General features: G+C 38.2%; 1 protein-coding gene across 4 annotated transcripts in view; it reads right to left on the reverse strand.

Annotated features, from left to right (window-relative positions):
* The window catches only part of ELMO1 (engulfment and cell motility 1), a 300,321-nt gene that overhangs the window by 162,616 nt on the left and 118,746 nt on the right, over positions 1 to 18,959 (reverse strand). For all 4 annotated transcript variants that reach the window (XM_064418260.1, XM_064418282.1, XM_064418276.1 and 1 more), the window contains one exon: positions 17,893 to 18,024. In XM_064418260.1, coding sequence (XP_064274330.1) covers positions 17,893 to 18,024 — 132 coding nt within the window. The remainder of the gene's footprint in view (positions 1 to 17,892; positions 18,025 to 18,959) is intronic.

Raw genomic sequence — 18,959 nt, forward strand, 5'->3', positions numbered from 1 at the left:
GTTAACATACCAGAACATTTAAGAATCTGTTAGCCAACTCAATAGGATACTGTGGAAACAAAAGTTCATTGGTTTTGATAAGATGAAAACTCAAGATCACATCTGCTTATGCTATTTAATAAAAAAACAACAACCCAGAAAAAAAAACATGTGGCATGTTTCACAATATGATAGCTATTCTGGCTAAATCCCAGTGCAGTAATTAAATTCAGACAACCTAGCATTCTAATGCAGTTCTGGCTGTGTAAAGCTTTCTTCTGTATCCTGAATGGCTTCACTGTCTTATTCCTCGCTTCTGCAGCAATCCCTGAGGGATGTATAGATTTCAGTGGCAGATCCTCATGTTCTCAGACCAAGGTGCCTATTCACACGTGTACTGTCTGTAACTGCTAATGGAATGAGTAAGGACCACTTACTCCTTACATTATTCCTAACAACAGTATCTTCCACATGAACACTCTGAAGCACAAGAACTATTTATTTCACTGCATTTCTAGTGATTAGCATATAAATTTATTTCTGTCTTGACAGGTATTGACAGCTTATCACAGATTTTGCACCGGTGCTGTGTGCAGCAGCCATGTAAATCAGCTGCCAAATCATGCTAGTCTATCCTGAAAGCAGTATGGAGCAGGTGTTAGACCCAGTAGTAGTTTTCCCAATCCCAAAGCAACTCAGGTGAATCCCTGCTCTGTATGCCTCACTTCTGTAAGTGGCATGACAAAAACACATCAGAAGTTTCCAGGGAAGAGTCAGGACTGTAAAAGAACTGATGATAGAACAACTTCCAAATATCACAAGAATCCAATTTTAATGGCGTCTTTCTAAAATGAACCCTCTCAAAACTGGTCTCTTTTTTTTTTTTTTTTTTAACACGAAAAAGAACAATCTGTCTACCAAGGTAACACCAGGGACAGCAATTTCTTTCTCCCATCTTCAATTACTTGCTTACTCATTTTCTTTGTCCTTTTAAATCTAAACCACTGTTCTGTGGGCTGGGAAGGAAAGCAATTACCTACCTGGTTCTGCAGCACCTCTGCAAAACCTTCCCCAGATAAAACTGGGAAATCATAGTAGTAAATACGTGGATGTTTGTTCCTCAGAACTCAGGACAAGAATATTGGGAACTTTTAAAGTAAGATTTAACGTGAATTATGAATTGACTGATGCTAAACTTATGCTAAAAGTATCAACGAGCATAAAGACTCACCATTTACTCCTTTCCTAAATAAACCTGAAGTTTTACATGCAAAATGTTCCCATCTGTTCATTTACACAAGAACTACAAATAAGGAAAAATACTACATTAAACTAACATTTGTGAAGAGGTAGTCAGCTAAAATTCTTAATGAGGAAATATTTTTGTCTTTTTATTTAACAGCACTGTATTCGAAGAGATGATGATGCACACCACTTCCATCATCACACTTAATGAGACATAACAGTGACTTGGGAATTTTCAGCCTCTATGTAATCAATGAAAGCAAGACCTAGCAGATTTGTTTTTCTCTTGATAACTACTTAAATATGCAAATGTGAATTTTTTTTTCCTTCCAAAGCCTATTTTTTTAATTTACAACAGAATTCAGTGCTAGAATGAAAAATATATCTGGAGGATTCCTGAATTTAAAAAACCCCAAAACCTACAAGCAAAACCACAAAAAAACCCATACTGTAATACAAGCAGGAAGTATCCAAAGCTCAGTAACTGCTATGTGTTTGAATATAAGAATATGAATTTTATATATAAGAATATGAATTTTATATATAAGAATATGAATTTTTATATATGAATATATATAAGAATATGAATTTAAAGAATATGAAGAAAATAATTTAAGATACTTTCAGTGAAAGTTATTTAAATCACATCCCCACTATTCAACCACATATGAAGAACTCCAGCATATTTCTACTGGACATCATTTTAATGAAGATTTACAAATCATATCTTCATACAATGATGGTGGTTTTTCCTTGAACTAATTTCTAGGTCCTTTTAGCTTTGTGTTTTGGCAAATATTTGTCCATTTCTGCTAGCAAGTAGAAATTTTGAGGTTTGTTTTTCTTTTTTGGTGTTATTGTTGTGACAGCTTTGGGGTACATATTATTATTCTACAAAAGTTATCCTCCAAAAATAAAACACATTCCTATCTAGGTAACATGTTGATCAACAGACCTGCTGGATCAAGTCTGACCTCACCAATATAAATCTGACCCTTTCAATAGCAAAGAAATTTTAAGTACAATCTGCACATCATTTGCCCTACAAAAGATAAAAAAGCAGTAGTTTGACTACGATATATCCTTAACTCATTGAGCTAGTATGTAATCTAACATAAAGAACAATAGGGTTCTTTGTAAGTCACCACCAGAAATCTGTCCCAGTCATGTAAAGATGCTATAGTGGATAAACTTGAAAAAATCTGAATGTTAAGGAGGTGCAATTAAATCACCTAAAAATCACTAAATAGACCATAACAGGCACATCCAAAGCACTACATATTTTCAATAATGAATAAATTATACATTATAAAGCAAGACAAAAAGCTTTTACCTAGTTCTTTGTATTTTACATATGCCTATATTACATGGAGCTAATAGTTTGGATACCAAAATCTTAAACCCTACAGGCTGCCAATAATTTGAAAGCCTAGAAGAATCCAAAATGACTGCTGTAACTCAGATGATCACATCTTGTCCAATGCATAAAAACTGTGAGCCACCTTTCAGGTTTTATTTCAGTTACTAAGGACAGATTTTAAAGTTAGATGCATGCCCTTCACAGATTATCGACTTCTTACTACTGAAGTAATGTTTACTGGGTAAATGTAGTTATCAAGCAGTAACACATCATGTACTCTTTCAGGGATATTTAGAATGAATCAATGGGATGTGGTCATTTCAATTAAATTTTTTCAGCATGGAAAATTACTTTCAGATATCTCACCATATCCACTAAGCTTACAGAAAAATGGAATAAGCAGTCAAACATCCAGTTGCAGATATAGTTGGGACTGGGTCAAAAAACTAAAAACCATACTAGTTTGTTTACTGAGATTACCAGATCATTTTACAACCAGACCCTGCCAGATTTCCTGTCTACCCTGACTTTTTGGGCAAAGTCAGTCCACTTTAGATTAAACGGCTGCCGGATGAGATGTGAGCTAATCCAGATGGCTTTCACTGCAGGGAATTAGGGACCCTTCCCATGAGACCTTCTAGAGGCTCAGCTGCAAGGGTGTGAAGCAGGTGTCCCTCCAGCCAGGGCTGCTGGAGAGCAACCAAGAGCTCCAGCTTTTCAGAAAGCTCCAGCTTGTACAAATCACAATAGAATACATTACCCACATCCTGGCCAGCAAGCCACTTTTGTATTGTCTGAACTACAACACTCATGAAGTACACTGGGAAAAACTGGCACACAGTACCCCCAAACTCAAAAGAACTACTGTTATAAATACGGGCTTTTTTATGACTTTGGAATCTGTTGGGAGATGACTGCTTTAATTTTACCAATGTCATTAAAGCAGCTCGCCCTCTCTATAGAGACAGAAACTAAGGCATGAATTCTCATCCTGCCCAGCAGGAGAAATATCAAGCTAGCAAGAAGACGCTTATGTGAGAAAACAGTGTGAACAGTGCTAGCGGGAACAGCAAGCCAAAGAAATTAATCCATCTACACTTGAATACTGCAAATAAAGACAGATTAAATGTTTGCAACTAGACAGAAATCATACCCACAAGACTCAAAAACCACCTCAGCAATTTCATCTCTGTGACTGCTTTCAAATGTGTCAATTAGTTAGACTTAATGTTTCTAAGTCAAATTTTGTCATGAAAAGCTTTTATTGAGTTTGGAAAGTGTAATGCATGTTCGGTAAGGTAGATTGCAACTTCCAATCATTATTTAAGCATATGGCTCCATAATTCAGTAGAAATTCAGAGCTCTTCAACAGACAGTTTTTACAAAACTTAAGGAAAAGATACAAAATAGTTAATGAGTGTACATATATATTTTAGCATAAGCTCCAAACAAATTAATTACATTGCCTATCAATAAGGAAAAAAATAATCTCTATACCTTTTTTTTAAGTAAAATGAAAAGCTCAAAACCAAATTGTGCCAAATCTTGGGCTACTTGAATTTTCTAAGCCTTAGACAACTACAACAGCATATATTTTATTGTTTTAGGTACACTCCGGGCAGTTTTTTCTGAACTTTTTGACATAACATTTGCCTCTGAAATTTAAGGTGCATTAATTAAAACAACTTTCAGTTATATTCCCTTTAAAGAAAAATTATTTAAATTATAAGCAATAAGGTAAAATCAAAGTCAGTCAAATAAAAATAATCGTTAGAGGAAGATTATTTCCTGAGGATGTGCATCTACAGGGAGGCCACATGTGAAGCAGCCACTTTATTGCTGCAGTGGCCTCTCTCCTATGTCATCACTGAAGAGGGAAATTCTGAATGGGATCCTTCCTGCTGCAGCAAATATCTCCAGTAAAGGATATGATGCTTGTGTACTATAGTAGGCACAACCACAGGACAAGAAGATCGACACTGTATTTGTATTTGCAGTGAATTATAGTTCTCTTGGAATTTCATGACTGCCAATGACAGTGGTGGCTGGGCACATCCCTGTATCTCTACAAGCCATGCTGCTTTGAGAACAGTGAGCTTGGAAAGGAACCTGAATTCAATGCCAAGCATCATGAGGTAAGCTAGGATAGATCCTGCCCTCCCTTTAGATATTTCTGTAGAAAGGTTTTGTAATTTTCCTTTTCAAGCAAGCTGGCTCAAACCCCTGTCATGTGCAAAAGGAAAGGCCCAGGCTGTGTTTAGCTCAAATACAGTGGAGAGAAGTCAGCCCTATATCTGAGAAAATCCCAGTTCAAAATGAATCATCCATGTGAATCTACTGGCTGCCTGGCAGCCAGATACAAGAGCTGTCCAAATTTAAAATGGAAAATTCTGTCCCAGAGCTCTGGAAAACAGAACTGAAATGGCATTTGCAGCCAGCATATGGACCTGCAGAACTGGGTGAAAAAGCCAGCTACCATATAGGAGCTCTGTGGTTCACCCACTGACACTTCTTTCATTACCTGTGACCAGGTCAAGCTTCTAATAATTGCAGATGATAAGATGAAAACTAATCTACAGCAAAGGAGCTATCAACATATGTGATATTTTAGCCATCTTTGGCTAGACATTCCCAAGTACAAAATTACCAGCTCTACAGTCAAATCTTTCACCTGCTGGAGTAGAAAGAGCCAAGCTCAATAGATGTCACAGACAAGTTTGGAATATGACACCAATCCCTCCTAAAACCTTTGAGTCCATATTCTGCCTTAAATCAGCAATAAACTATGCCCATCCTGTAGGATACCCTCATCTGTCCTCAACAGCAAAGTAATAAAATAAATTAGTTGTTTTAAAATAACATATTTATTTATTTAGAAGTAAGGTGCATTTCTTCCTTGTCTTTGAATTTATTCTCAAGCCTCAGTTGATGAAATCACATATACAAAGAGAATGTTTGTAACTCTTTGTAAATGAAGAAACATTTTGTGTGCTATGCTATTTACTGTTCTTTAAATATTACAACATGCCAAAAAAACCCATGAGGAATGAGATGAGGAGGAAAAAGCAATATACCCATGTAAGTAACACACATATCTGTTTGCATGCAAGTATACACTGAAAAACTTAATAAACCTAAATAAAATATTTGCGGTAATTAACATTAAATTGAATTTACACAGTTCCACAAAACTACCATCATTTAAGACCAATCCCCAGGGTTTGTCTAGAATCATCTATCCAAGCCAAGTCTTGTGAAACAGACGAAGCCCACACAACAAAAGAATTGACGTGTCATTATATCTGACCAGTTTTGTGGGGGATATTTCTTTTTTTTTTTTTTTTTTTTGTGTGCAAATTCTGAGACACGTGGTATGTAATACCCAGAGAAAGACATCCAAGGTCCATCCATCTCCCAGTGAAGGAGTTAGAAAATAATTCTTCTGTTAAGAAACAAACTATTCAGCCCAACTACATTCAAATCCATGGAGCTTGCCTGCCCCCACGAGTTCACAACTGGGATGCACATGGCAAAAAAAAACTATTCAGTGAAACCATAAGTAGTATATACATATATAAAAGAGAAAAAAACAACCAGAAATGTAGTACTCCATTGTGACTAAATTAGCACATCTACATTTGTTAGTGGATTTTCTTCAAGAGAAGCATGCTTTTTCAAATCATAAATATTTTAATACTTTTATTTTACAAGCTTGCAATTGAAAATACTGGAAAAGGTATAAATACTAAAATATCAACCTTTTATTCCTCCTTCTTGAAACAACTATCTTCATTAAGAAACAGATTTAAAGGATAATAAAGGTAGAATACACCAGAGAGTCTCCACCTAGGCTGAAAGAGACTTTCCCCATGGAGCCTTGCATCCACCCCAGTTCCTTTCTCCCTATGTCCCAAATTCGAGTGGTTTCTTCTTTCCCTGTTTCCTCATTGGTTGTGGTAACCCTGGTGGCTGGCCCTGTCTTCCCTGTGGGGCAATGTCCTTTGCCCTGCCTTTTGCACAGCCCCTGTGCCCTCAGACCATTGGCCACTGATCCCTACTGAACCCTGTGCACAGCACATGGTTTGATGTTTTGTCCCTGGCTTCCCTTCAGCATGCTGGAATAAACCTTCACTGGAATTTATCATACAAAAGGCCATCCTATCTCTCTTCACTGAGCTAGCCATGGTGAGTGTGGTGTGTGGACTTGATTGCTTTGCCTGAATGCTTACCCGAGTGGCTTTTCCACACAAGATGCTTATTGGGAAATAGATAACAGCATCCACCTAAACCCCACGCTGCTAAAGGCAACCAAGCTGCTCCCCTGCTTGTGCCTAGCAGACATCTGCCCACACATCCTTGCACTGCTCAGAGTGGTGCAGGGGCTCAATGAAGAGATTTGTGGCTGAAACACTAACCCTGGGGCCTGCCCTGCTCGAAGTTATACCAGAGGAGATGTCTCCCACCACCACATATTGACTTGAACATCTCAGCACATCTGTCAGTGTGAAGAGTGGAGTTTTAACATGAGCTTTGCCAAGTTGCAAACTTCCGCTGCGAGTGCTCCATTCTACCTGCAGGAATCCTCTTTTCAGCACAGCCCTGCTTTTACACAGCCTAGCACCAAACACATGCCACGGCATGGGAAGATGGAACGCTTTATGGCAAACAGTAGCTTAGAACTGTGAAAGTCTGCTTATGGGAAAGATCACAATAGGTCACACACCACTAAGTTCCCAACAGCACCAAGCATGAGAGCAAACTTGAGGGATTTCTGGATTTTTGCCTCTCAGTTTGGAAAAGAGATTTGCTGCTAATGCTCACATTTGCAGAGCGTAGTCTGAGTTGGCATCAAATGTAAGTTTTTCTGATTAGATCTCTAACCACATTTACAAAATCCTGTCTTTTACAAATTTGTAGCAACTCCTGGCAGATTTAAAACAAACAAACAAAAACCAAATGAAAACAAAAAACCAAACACAAAACAAAACAAAAAAAAAACCACAAAGAAACCAAAACCAACAAACAAACAAAAAACTCCAAAAATCTTATCAAGACTAAAAGTTCCAGATTGCAAGAAAGCATTCCTGCCACAAAACATACACAAGGCTGAAAACTCAGAACACTGGAGCAAACTGTTATTTTGGAAGGATAAAATATCTCATCAGTAAGTGCCAGAAAGGAAAATATATGCACTGTATAACAACTAGAACATGCAAGCCAAATTAAGTAACCCACAGAGATATTATTTAGCCTAAACATCAAACATCTGCTGACATTCAACTGAGAAATGGGAATTTACAGCCATAGCAGTTATTTCTTCTATTTCTAAGGCTGAAAAAACAGTGTCCATGAAAGCGAGGTGTTGAAAAATGTTGGTGAGCAACCGACATCTGGTGTGATACTGGTGCCCTCTGCTGTCAAATATTACACTTCAGTTACCAGCTTTCTTTTAAAATGAGATTCCAATGTACTCCAAATAATATCAAGCCAAGTATTTCTATCTGTAGGTGAATTATAAAGAAAAACAATGCTGACAGACATTCAGTATTACTGTAAAGAGAAGATGTAAGTACTCTGTTAGAAAACCTTATGTGAAATTTCCACATTGAGCTTCACATAAAACAATCTAACTATAAAACAATCTAAAACATTAATCTAATAAATTAAAACAATCCTTTGTTTTTCAACAAGCAAAGGGAAGACTTCAACAAGTGAAATGGAGCGTTTGTGGGTTTGTTTTTGGTTTTCTTTTTTAGTTTATTTTTAGGAACTAAATTAAAAAAATTAATTTTCAGATTAAATTATCTCCATACAGATTCAGAAAAACTAACTGTAAAATTAACAACTGGCTTGCAGAGTGTAACATCTCCAAATGCCAGTATAGACTAATAAAATCATTAGTTACATCTTTAGTATCATCATCAGTTTATTTATAAATTCTTACTCTTATATTTTTTTTCTTTTCTTGTACTTCATCTATTTTGTTTGCCTTTCTCACACAGAAAGGTGCCTTCAGCACCTTTGTTGTGGTTGCTCTGCCTGAGATCTATCAAGCAGCAATGTTCACAGAAACATCAGGAAAGCAAGAAAAAAAAAAATCAAAGGGAAACTTGAGAAAAATATCTAAATTACAGGTAAATCTGGTTGTACCACCTGCAGTTCAAATTGTCTGCCACTTTCCATTTTTAAACCTTAATTTCAGATACTTTAAAATTATTTTAAGTGTTAGAACAGAATACCTAGCATTTTCTTTCTGTGCAAAAGCCTTAGCAAATTTCAGCAATTATTTGACCATTTTTAGAAATGTTTTATTAAGCACTGCATTGCTTTAACTAAATCAAGTTTTACATAATTGTTTGTCAAAATCCAAGCCCACTCATTCTATGCAAGGAAAACTTCAAAACTTCAACTTGCTCTTGTGCAAGTCTTGAAATTCCTTTTGAACATGGGCTGCATTTGCCTGCATTATAAATGCTTAGGAATAACTGAATTTAACAAATCTCTTTGGAACATACTTATTCTGAAGATGTTGCCTCTCCTGAGCATTCTCTGGCCCCACCTTCCATGCTTAGAGAAATAAAAGCAAACCAGGAGTGGAGTGGAAAAAGAGGGTAAGTAGAAGGGTACAGAGAATAGCGAGAGGTGAGTGTCAAAGTCAGGAATTTGTGAGTGAAAAGGCTTAGAAGAAGTGCAGGAGGGCTAGGGCAGAAAGCAAGATGATGCACACAATAAAATTCACAAGCATTTCAAACATTCACATCAGCTTAGATGTTTTCACTGTCTTAAGGTCAGTACTACTTGAGGTCCTGGGCTGTTATTCCCAGTGATTATATCTTGTTCTTGTGATACTCCAGTACACAGCAAGAGGATTACACAGGTAAATGTTACTCTGTGCAAATAGAAATTACAGAACTCATCCTCAAGACGTGCTTTGTCTCAAACACTTCCAAATAAGTGTTTATGAATATAAATACAGCAATATGAAACTTGAACTCTGTCTCTTTACTTAAAAGATTATCAAATACTGACAGTGACAGTCACTATTACAACTACACTCTTTCTTAACACCATGAAATAAATATGTATTATTAGTTTTCATCTTCCAAAACTATCTGGAAGAATAAATCAGTAATGGCTTATTTATAAGATAGCTACCAAAAGATTTTAGCTTCAAAACAAAATGAGAGGAGAATGAAGCTCGCAAATGGCAGAGAAGAGCAACCTCTGGTGGTCATAAAGGTAAAAACGAGAGAAGAAATCCTATGCACAGTCCTGTCTTATCCCACTGGTCCAGCATTAGGGGAATTTCAGTGGCAAAGGGCAGCACGTCGTTTGTCTTCTTTACCTGGACATACCATCTGCAAATGTAACTCTGCTAAATAAAAGGATACTCAAATCTTAAGAAAACTACGTATTACCATGAAAAGAGAGGAGAAGAAGAATCTCCTTTCTGGCAGAGTGCTGTAAGACATGCATTTTGCTGTGCTGAAAGGTGCTTGATTATTAGCTGCCACTACCAAATGACAAAGGGCTTTACTTTATAAGGAGCCATATTTACATAAAAAATATGGCAGCTAACCTGAAGGTCTGGCACTGCATGTACGAATAGCTCAGCAAAACAAAATCTTTTCAGAGTTAGGTATTTTCCACAGCAACAAGCGATTTCATAAGTTTTGAAATAGTAGACAGAGAGAGAGAAGGTTGTAGGAGTAGAAAAAGTGGAGGAGGATGGAAAACTACTAATAGCTTTCAATAGTACAGACAATCTGTCATGTATGCTGTCCTACCATTAAGCCAGTGATTAAATCTTATCAATCTAAAATTTAAAAAAGTTCAGGTCTAATTTTAAAAGGACCAGATCTAGTTTGGCACATATGCACATATGTTCTAAAAATGCTCCTCTGCCACTGCCAAAACCAACAGGAAAACCTAAATGTAAGGATTCAATGCTTTTATTATAGTTGAAAAGCTTTCCCAAATGATAAAAATCTACTATCGCCTCAGAGTATCATCTACCAAAGGAAATAACAGAGAGATGAGAACTAAATAGCTGCAGTTGACTTCTCACAATCTATGTAATGAGTTTTTCTGCATTTCAGACCAGTTCCAGATTTCAGTCTCAAATCACAAAATCTCAGCTTTCTGTTCAGGGCTTTCATGGTCCTACAACTCATAAGATTGTAAGACTTCAAATATTCAGGCCTTCCCTTTTTTAGGAAAGAAAAGGATGAATATCCTCAGGTCTTCAACAAGAGTAGCTAAGTAAATGCACCACGTGGTGTTTGCTTCTGTCCATCTTGCTCTCACCCACTCTCCTAGGAAAGTTTTATCCTCCCTAGCCAGGCAAACCGGTACCATTAATCCAGATGACCAGCTGGAACAAGGGGGCATCAGAGATACAGCTGACATTAGTAACTCCATAGAATTTAAGGACTATTCATACTTCTGCAGGGTTTGGCATCCCAACTCCATCCCAGTCTTGCCCTGTGTTAACTTTATAGAGCCCAACTCAATCTACTGTTTAATTGACTACCACTCATCCCCACCATGCACATTACCTAGAATTGTGCACTGCTGTTTCACTGCATGACTTCACTTTGACTCTTTACTTTTTGTCAGTCAATAATAAAGGGTGAATGATCATCACACAACAACCTAATTCTTTATCTACTCTTTTTCTATCATTGCAAATCTGAACTATTTTTGAATACACACACATCATCGCCAGTAAACCTGTGACTCAAATAAATCTTCAGTCAAACAATTTATCATGAATGGTAGGCTGCAATATATCAACAGTTGAAGTTAAATTGTTCAAAACTGGGTTGCAACTATTTCACGGCCTAGAATGACAAGCAAAAGGTAGCAATCTGTCTCTAGAAAAAAAAAATAATTGAACTGTGGTTGAACAATTCGAGTCAGAACTCCACACCTTATGGCAACAAAAAACCCAAAAAAAACCAAACCAAACAAAAAAAAAAAAAAAAAAGAATTTTGCCTATAGATCAGTTAAGAGGTGGGGTCATTGGGCTGATTATTATTACTATGGCCAACACTTCCTATTTCTAGATGCTGTTCCCAGTTTTTAATGTCTTGGACAACATTTATTAGGCAAGTGAAATTTTCACATTGAGACAAAGATTAATATTTGGTTCATGTGCCTAAACCTAGTCCATCCATTTCTGAAAATAAAACATGGGAGAAATGCAACTTGTGTCTGTCTTTAGAAAATCCTGACAACTTTCAGGGCAAGTTGGAAAAGTTGGAAATGGCTGAGCAGGCTTCATACTGATGGAGGAACAGGGTGAGAGGAAGAGGTGGAGAGAGGGAGGCTAGGGAAAATCCAGAGGGGAATCACCTCACAAGGAGGGAGTGAGGATGCAAAAGGGAAATTCAGGGAGAACGAACAAATTAATGAATATGAGTGATCAGACATGCTGGAAGAAGATAGATCCAGCTGGATATCAAAGTGGAAAAAAGAGCCCAAGGGGAGTGGGAACTCAAAACCAAGGACTAGGGAAAGAAATTGAGAAATGTCAGAAAACCTAAGAAGTTGGAAAGCAAGGCATGATAGCACAGCACAGGGAACCTCCAAACTACCAAAGCTCAGTGAATAAACCCAGAAACAGCCAAAAGACAGAGTTAGCAAAATACAGAAAGTAGGTGTGGTGTGTCAGCCTTGGCCAGCAGCCATGCACACATCCAGCTGCTCACCTACTCCCCTCTTCCACAGAGCAATGGCAGGAAAAGGATGGAAAAGCTCACTGGCCAAGATAAGGATGGAGACTGTTCCATCATTGGCAAAACAGATCTGAATTCTGTAAAGTCAATTCAATTTGCTGCCAGTTAAAACAGATTTGAAAAGTGAAAACAAAGACTAAAACAACACTTTTCCCCCATGTTTTCCCGAAGCTTAAACTTAATTCTTCACTCTCAAATCCTGGGGCAGGGGTGGAACACAGAGAATGTCATGAAAATGAGAGAGGGGAAAAAGAAGCTCCCAAGTGAGCACAAGGAAATTACACACACCAGAGCTCTACTAGGTAGGTTGAAGTGGACAGCAATTAAAGGCTGGAGTCATTTGAGTTCATGACTCTTGCAGGTAATGATTACAAGGTATTAATTGTATTTTCCAAATTATTTTTGCAGCAACCTCCTTTCAGCAGAGTCAAGGGACTCCATCTGGGGAATATATCAGGATGTCAAGGAGGTTACTGTGGACTGTCAGCTAATGAACTATTCCAAGAGACAATAAGAAGCACCACAGAAGAACCTAGGAGAACACTGTTAGTTCTTATCTTCAAAGTGCTACTTGGATACTGTGCTGTACAACAAGGGATTTTTGAAAAAGATAAAAGATAAAAGACCTAAGATAAAGTAGATTAAAGATAAGTAGCTTAAGATAAAACTAAGTAGCTGCTCATCTGGGACATGAAGAAGAGAAAAAAATACAAGTCTGAAAGAAATCTCAGAAGCTCCTCAAGTCTATATTTTGCCTAAGGCATGCTTTAGCTAACTCTCAACTGTTTCTGAAGCTTCTTTCCAAAACTTTTTGGACAAATCTTCTAAATTATCTGTGCTGGTGCTGCTTCTCCTCATATTAGAAAGTTTTTGCAATGTCTAACAAATCAACTATGTGGGCATTTAAGTCATCCATCTAATTATTCATGTCTTACTTCAGACTGCTCTAAGCAACCGTGGTTGTTGGTGGGTTTTTTTCTTTCGCACAGTCCTCACGTGCTTCATTTCCTGGACCCACCATTGTGAAATACATAAATATTTTCATAATGAATTGATGTCCATCTTTAAAGTTGCAGTGAATTTTGTCCCCATTATTCTAATTAAAATCCTCCTATAAAGGAATTGACATCACTGCCCTTTACCTTACACATGGCTCCCTCCCTCTCAGCACTGGCACACACACTTGAGATTTCCACAGCATTTAGGCTGATTGGCTAAAAGGAATCTTTTTAAGTCAATGTCTCATGTAAGACATCTCCCTCACCACTGCAGGAGCCTCACCCTCTGCACACAACCTGCATTCAGTCAGTCCACAAGCCACTGCAGAGTTTATTGAAATAATATAATGTTCTGTATGAGGTCTAAGAAATGCAAAAAATGGCCTCAACAGTTCATATGTTCTGAAAATATCTTTCCAGATAGATCCTAGCTTAACAGTCAACTTTTTTTGTGTCTACATTACACAGTCTTTCTTATCTTTTCCCACAGGCAAGATACTTGTCTGCAGATGAAATTCTTGCCAGGGGTCCTAGATGAACACCACTGCTCTTTGTATGACTGCATAAAATGACATTATTTCTGTTTCTGTAATCCAAAAGGTCATCTAATTTGTGAATGACATGGTGATTCTTCCATCACTGCTTCACATATTTGTTTAATCAGATTTCTTCAGCATATGTTAACTTTCTTAGGCCACCACCACAAATATCCTGAAAGTCAAGCCAATGCCTGACTTTTAAAGAACATCCCACCATTCTCAATTTCCCTTTAAATTGTCACCTTCTATCAGACAGTTCATTACTGATTGCATATCTCCTTCATTAATCCACATTTAATTTTGCTATATTAGCAAATTCCAGCACAGCACAGCAAAATTATGAAATCACTCACTTTCCATGTTGGATTTTTTTATTTATACAAACTATTTATATTTAATTGAAGAAAATCAAAACAAAAAAAACCAACCAAACAAAAATCCTCAGAAGCTCTACACACTGAAAACTTGAGAAAAACTATTCTAGGATGAGATTATTTGAGTTGTTTTTTCCAGTATGTTAAGTTTCCTATCATTTGTTCAGAGCTGCCTATAAACAAACACATTCATTACAACATCTTAATGGCAGTAGTGCTGTTTAAAGAATTATGATGAAAATATACAGGATTATGAGGTTTTTTTGTAATTATTTTCCACCTCAATTATGGGAATTAAATTTACTCAAATACAAGGGGGAGTATTCAAGCTATTTAATTCGCAATTTACTCAGAAAATAATAAATAATTCAGTAGGGTGGAGTGTACCCCAGATCTCCTAATTGGGTAATTTTTGTTGCATTCATCAGCATTTTAATAAATCTCACAACTGTCTCATTTGAAAATCTCTTTACTTGGTCATCACAACCATCTGGTGAGGTCCTGTGGTTGCTTTAGCTGAATGTAGGTTTCTAACTATGCCATTTTACAAATCACATTGTAAGCTTCTGAAACCATGTCTCGACTTTGTCTCTTTTTGACATTTGTAGTGGGGCAAGGCTTTTTGATGTGGCTGAGAAAAATAAACAGAATTCTTGCATTTCCCATACAGAAGGAGAACAAGCAGTCCAGGAACAACTTAATAGCCAGACATGGTTTTACTCTCTCCATTGAAATGAATATTTAATCAGCTCAAGAAATTTTCTTCCTGACCATCAGCACCAGTGGAATGATGACAGCATTCAAAGTCAGACTCTTGTTTGGCAGGTCTCTTGTGCCTCACAGCTAAAGCAGAGTGGAGACAAACCTCACACAGTTCAGATCATGATCAGTTTGCTAACGTAACCCTCTACCTGCAGCTGATGAAAGCTCTGAAGACATTTCATTGAAAAGAAGCAGATGGGATGAAGGCAGCTGGGAGTCAGAACACTGCCCCATGTATGAGGCTGAGGATGAGCAGCCACATTTCACATGGGGTCCTGCTCCCTTTCCCTGCCCTGTGAGGAAGGTAATACTGCTCTTCAGCTGCTTAAGAGTTGTACCTGCAGTGTCACCTGGACTCTTAGCTCAAAGTAAAGCTTCTGTAGAAAAGTAGAATAACTCTCCTCAGAGCTCACTGTTGACATTTTTATTACTTGTACTTTGCCTCATCATGCTGCTAATAGAATAACCTGTCTCCCATTAGGGCTCTTCCTATGGTGCTTCTTTCACAGCTTACTTTCACATACTGCTTTTTATCTCCCACTATGCTTCCCTACATTTTCTTCACTGCTTTAATCCTAGTTGCCATTCCCTCCTAAACTTTGCTCCCCATTCCTTTTTGAAAGGATATAATAATCAAACTGTAAACAGTGCTGCAGTTCCCCTTGACAACTGCCAGAGTGTTTTCAGTAGGCTTCCCAATGAACAGCTCAAATGGGAATAATGAAGCTGAGGGATGAGTCAACAAAAAAAAAAAAAAACAAAAAACCCCTCACACTGAGCTTCAAAGGCTCCTTCAAAGCACTAGTTTTGCTATCATGCTTGCAACCCCTAAATGCCAAGTTCCTCCCTTCCTATTTGCTTGATTATTCCTTACACATACAACAGCACTGATCCAGTGGTAATTTTTTCCTCATTCATCAGTAATGAAAACAGCTATCAGAACACAGAAAAGCTCTACCCAGTTCCTTTGTGGTTTTGGGAGAATTGAGCCCTATGCCGCAGAGCTGGGCAGAGCACTCAAACTGCACAGAAAGCTGCAGTTTGCACCAAGAGTGCTGGAAACCTCTCAGTCTGTAACTGTGGCTACTGTAAAATGTTCAGTGTATATCTGCTAGGCCAACAGGACAGTAATGAATCACAAATGATATGAAGCATATCATTTTACCTAAGGAGAAAGAAATCTGCATACTAACCTAGAGTAATCAACGTATTAACTCACAATACATGTGCACGCTCTGTTTCCAGAGGGGGAAAAAATACACATTATTAGTTAATATAATGTGTGCAACAGTTTAGCCAGATTGTGCTCTGCTCCCCAACAGGGTTTTAGACAAGTCCAGCACTCCAATTCATCTGATTAAGTCATGGTAGAAGAGATTCTGCATCCCCTACTCCTAGAGTGAAGGATTTCATGCAAACAAAACACAAGGTCCTATAAGTGAGTCCATAGAGTCACACCTCAGATTTATTGTGATCATAAGTCCATATTATTGCTACAGGACTTTGCAGTGCCATCACGGATCCAATAGGCAATGCCTGTTTATCCAAGATATCATTAAAAGCTAGATTCTAATGACGACATGTCATGCAATACGACATTCTTAAACCTCGGGTACTTATTTCTTCCAGCTAGAATAATGGAATTTTTTAGGTCAGAAAAGACCCCTGAGATAGTTGATTCCAACTGTGCTATGATCACCACTAATCTATATCCCTAAGAGCCATATCCACACATCTTTTAAACATCTCCAGGGTCCATAACTCAACCACTTCCTTGGGCAGCCTGCTCCAATGCTTGACAACTCTTTCCATGAAGAAATTTTATGGAATATCCAATCTGAAACTATCTTGTCCTGTAACTTGTTACCTGGGAGAAGAGACTGACCCCCATATGGCTACTACACTCCTTCCATGGAGCTGTAGGGAGCAATGAGATCCCCCTTGAGCCTGCTTTTCTCCAGGCTAAACACCCCCAGCTACCTCAGCTGCTCCTCATCAGCCTTGTGCTCCAGACCCTTCCACAGCCCTGCTGCTTTCTCTGGACAAATTCCAGCACCTCAGTCTCTTTCTTACTGAACACAGTACTCAAGATATGGCCTCACCAGTGCTGAGTACAGGGGCACAATCACTGCCCTGGTCCTGCTGGCCACACTATTGCTGATCCAGGCCAGGACACCATTGGCCTTCTTGGCTAACTGGGCACATGCAGGCTCATGTTCAGCCAGCTGTTGACCAACATCCCCAGGTTCTTTTCCTCTGAGCAGCTTTCCAGACACACTTCCTCAGGTATGGATCATTGAACGGGGTTGCAGGACCCAGCACTTTTACTTAACCTCACACAGTTGGCCTCAATTATCCTCAAACACTCCAGGAATCTCCTCAAATGTTTCCTCTCTGCTGTATCATATTTCCAGCTGACAGCTGGTACATTCAAAATGCTCTATGAGAACAAGGGTTAGACATCTTGAGACTTGTCCCAGATGCTTGTGGAATATTTTGCCTGCTTCTTTATCCTGGTTGGATGGCCTATAACAGACTCACACCATGAAATCTGCCTCACTGATGCTCTTCCTGGTCCTTACCCATAAACACTCAATCCTATTGTCACCATAACCAAGCTCAGGGCAGTCAAAACACTCCCTAACATACATGGCTACTTCCACTACCTCTACTTCCTTGCCTATCCTGTGTAAAGAATTTATAGCCTCCATTCCAGCACCCTGGCTTCTGATAAAGCTGTTACTTGGAGTTAGCAGGGTTTCTGGGGAAGGGGAGGAAAGTTATTCCCTTTTAGGAAATAGACAGAAGACCAAGTAAGAGAAGAGACTAATGAAAAGATGTACTATAATGGATGCAGGCACTCACTTTCACTTTCATCACACAAAAATACTCACAATAAATCCAAGTTTTTTATAGTCTCGAGTGTACATAGATTTCCGTTTCTCCATACTGCCACTGCTGTTGTTAGGTTCAGATTCGGCATCAAATGCAATTCTTCTGAGTTCAAATATGATATCCCGCTGAGCCTACGTTTAAACAAGGTTAAAAAAATGGTTAAAATAACTGATCTCTCACCTAATTAAACAATACCGCAAAAGGTGTTTCAAAACACAGTATTCCTGCCCACTGCCCAAAGTTTTTTTGTATAAATTCCCTACTTCATACTTGGAGAGAAAGTCAGCAAGAATGACCTCGTGGTTCCCGCTTTTGAAAGTCCTCACATTTATGAGATTCACATGTGGGTACTTAAGTGTTGACTTCCAGAAACAGGACCCATGTTAGCAAGGCCTCTGACTACACAATTTGAACCACAGAAGCCAAGAGATCGCACACATTTCAAATTAAGCTGGTGATTAAGCTGGTACTTAAGCACCTTGCTGGATGAACACAAAATGACTCAGCACTCTGCATTCATTTTGGTAACTATCCATTTTTGCTACCGCAGAAATAGGCAAGAGAGGAATTACTGCAGCTGGAAATGTCTCAAGACAGTGATAACCACCCTACCAGCAATATTAACAACACTGTGTTAGTCACTCTCTATGGAGATATGCACTAATTGACTGCATGTACATTCCCAAGAGTCAAACTTTTCCATCTCAAACTTAGAAAGCATAAAATCCTACAGCATGATGTTACTTATGTTTACAACTATCTCACTCTCCCATTTTCTCTTCTCCAAATTATTAGCAAGTCTTAAGATAACTTCAGCTTAAAAATGAAATCAGATTCCTCCTTGTACAGGGCCTAAATGAAGGCCACAAAAATAAAAAAAAACAACAAACCAAACCAAACCAAATTATTCCTATGGCCCATTGACCCTATATTTAAATCTCTTTAATATCTTAGAGGATTGTCACTTTTTGCACAATGAACAACATCAAAGTCAATGTCTGCACACAGTGAGCAATAAACAAATGAAGTATTTTATAGGTTCCCAGGAACAAAACCAGGGTTTATT

The sequence above is a fragment of the Passer domesticus genome, chromosome 1, assembly GCF_036417665.1.
Source record: "Passer domesticus isolate bPasDom1 chromosome 1, bPasDom1.hap1, whole genome shotgun sequence".
Taxonomy (NCBI): domain Eukaryota; kingdom Metazoa; phylum Chordata; class Aves; order Passeriformes; family Passeridae; genus Passer; species Passer domesticus.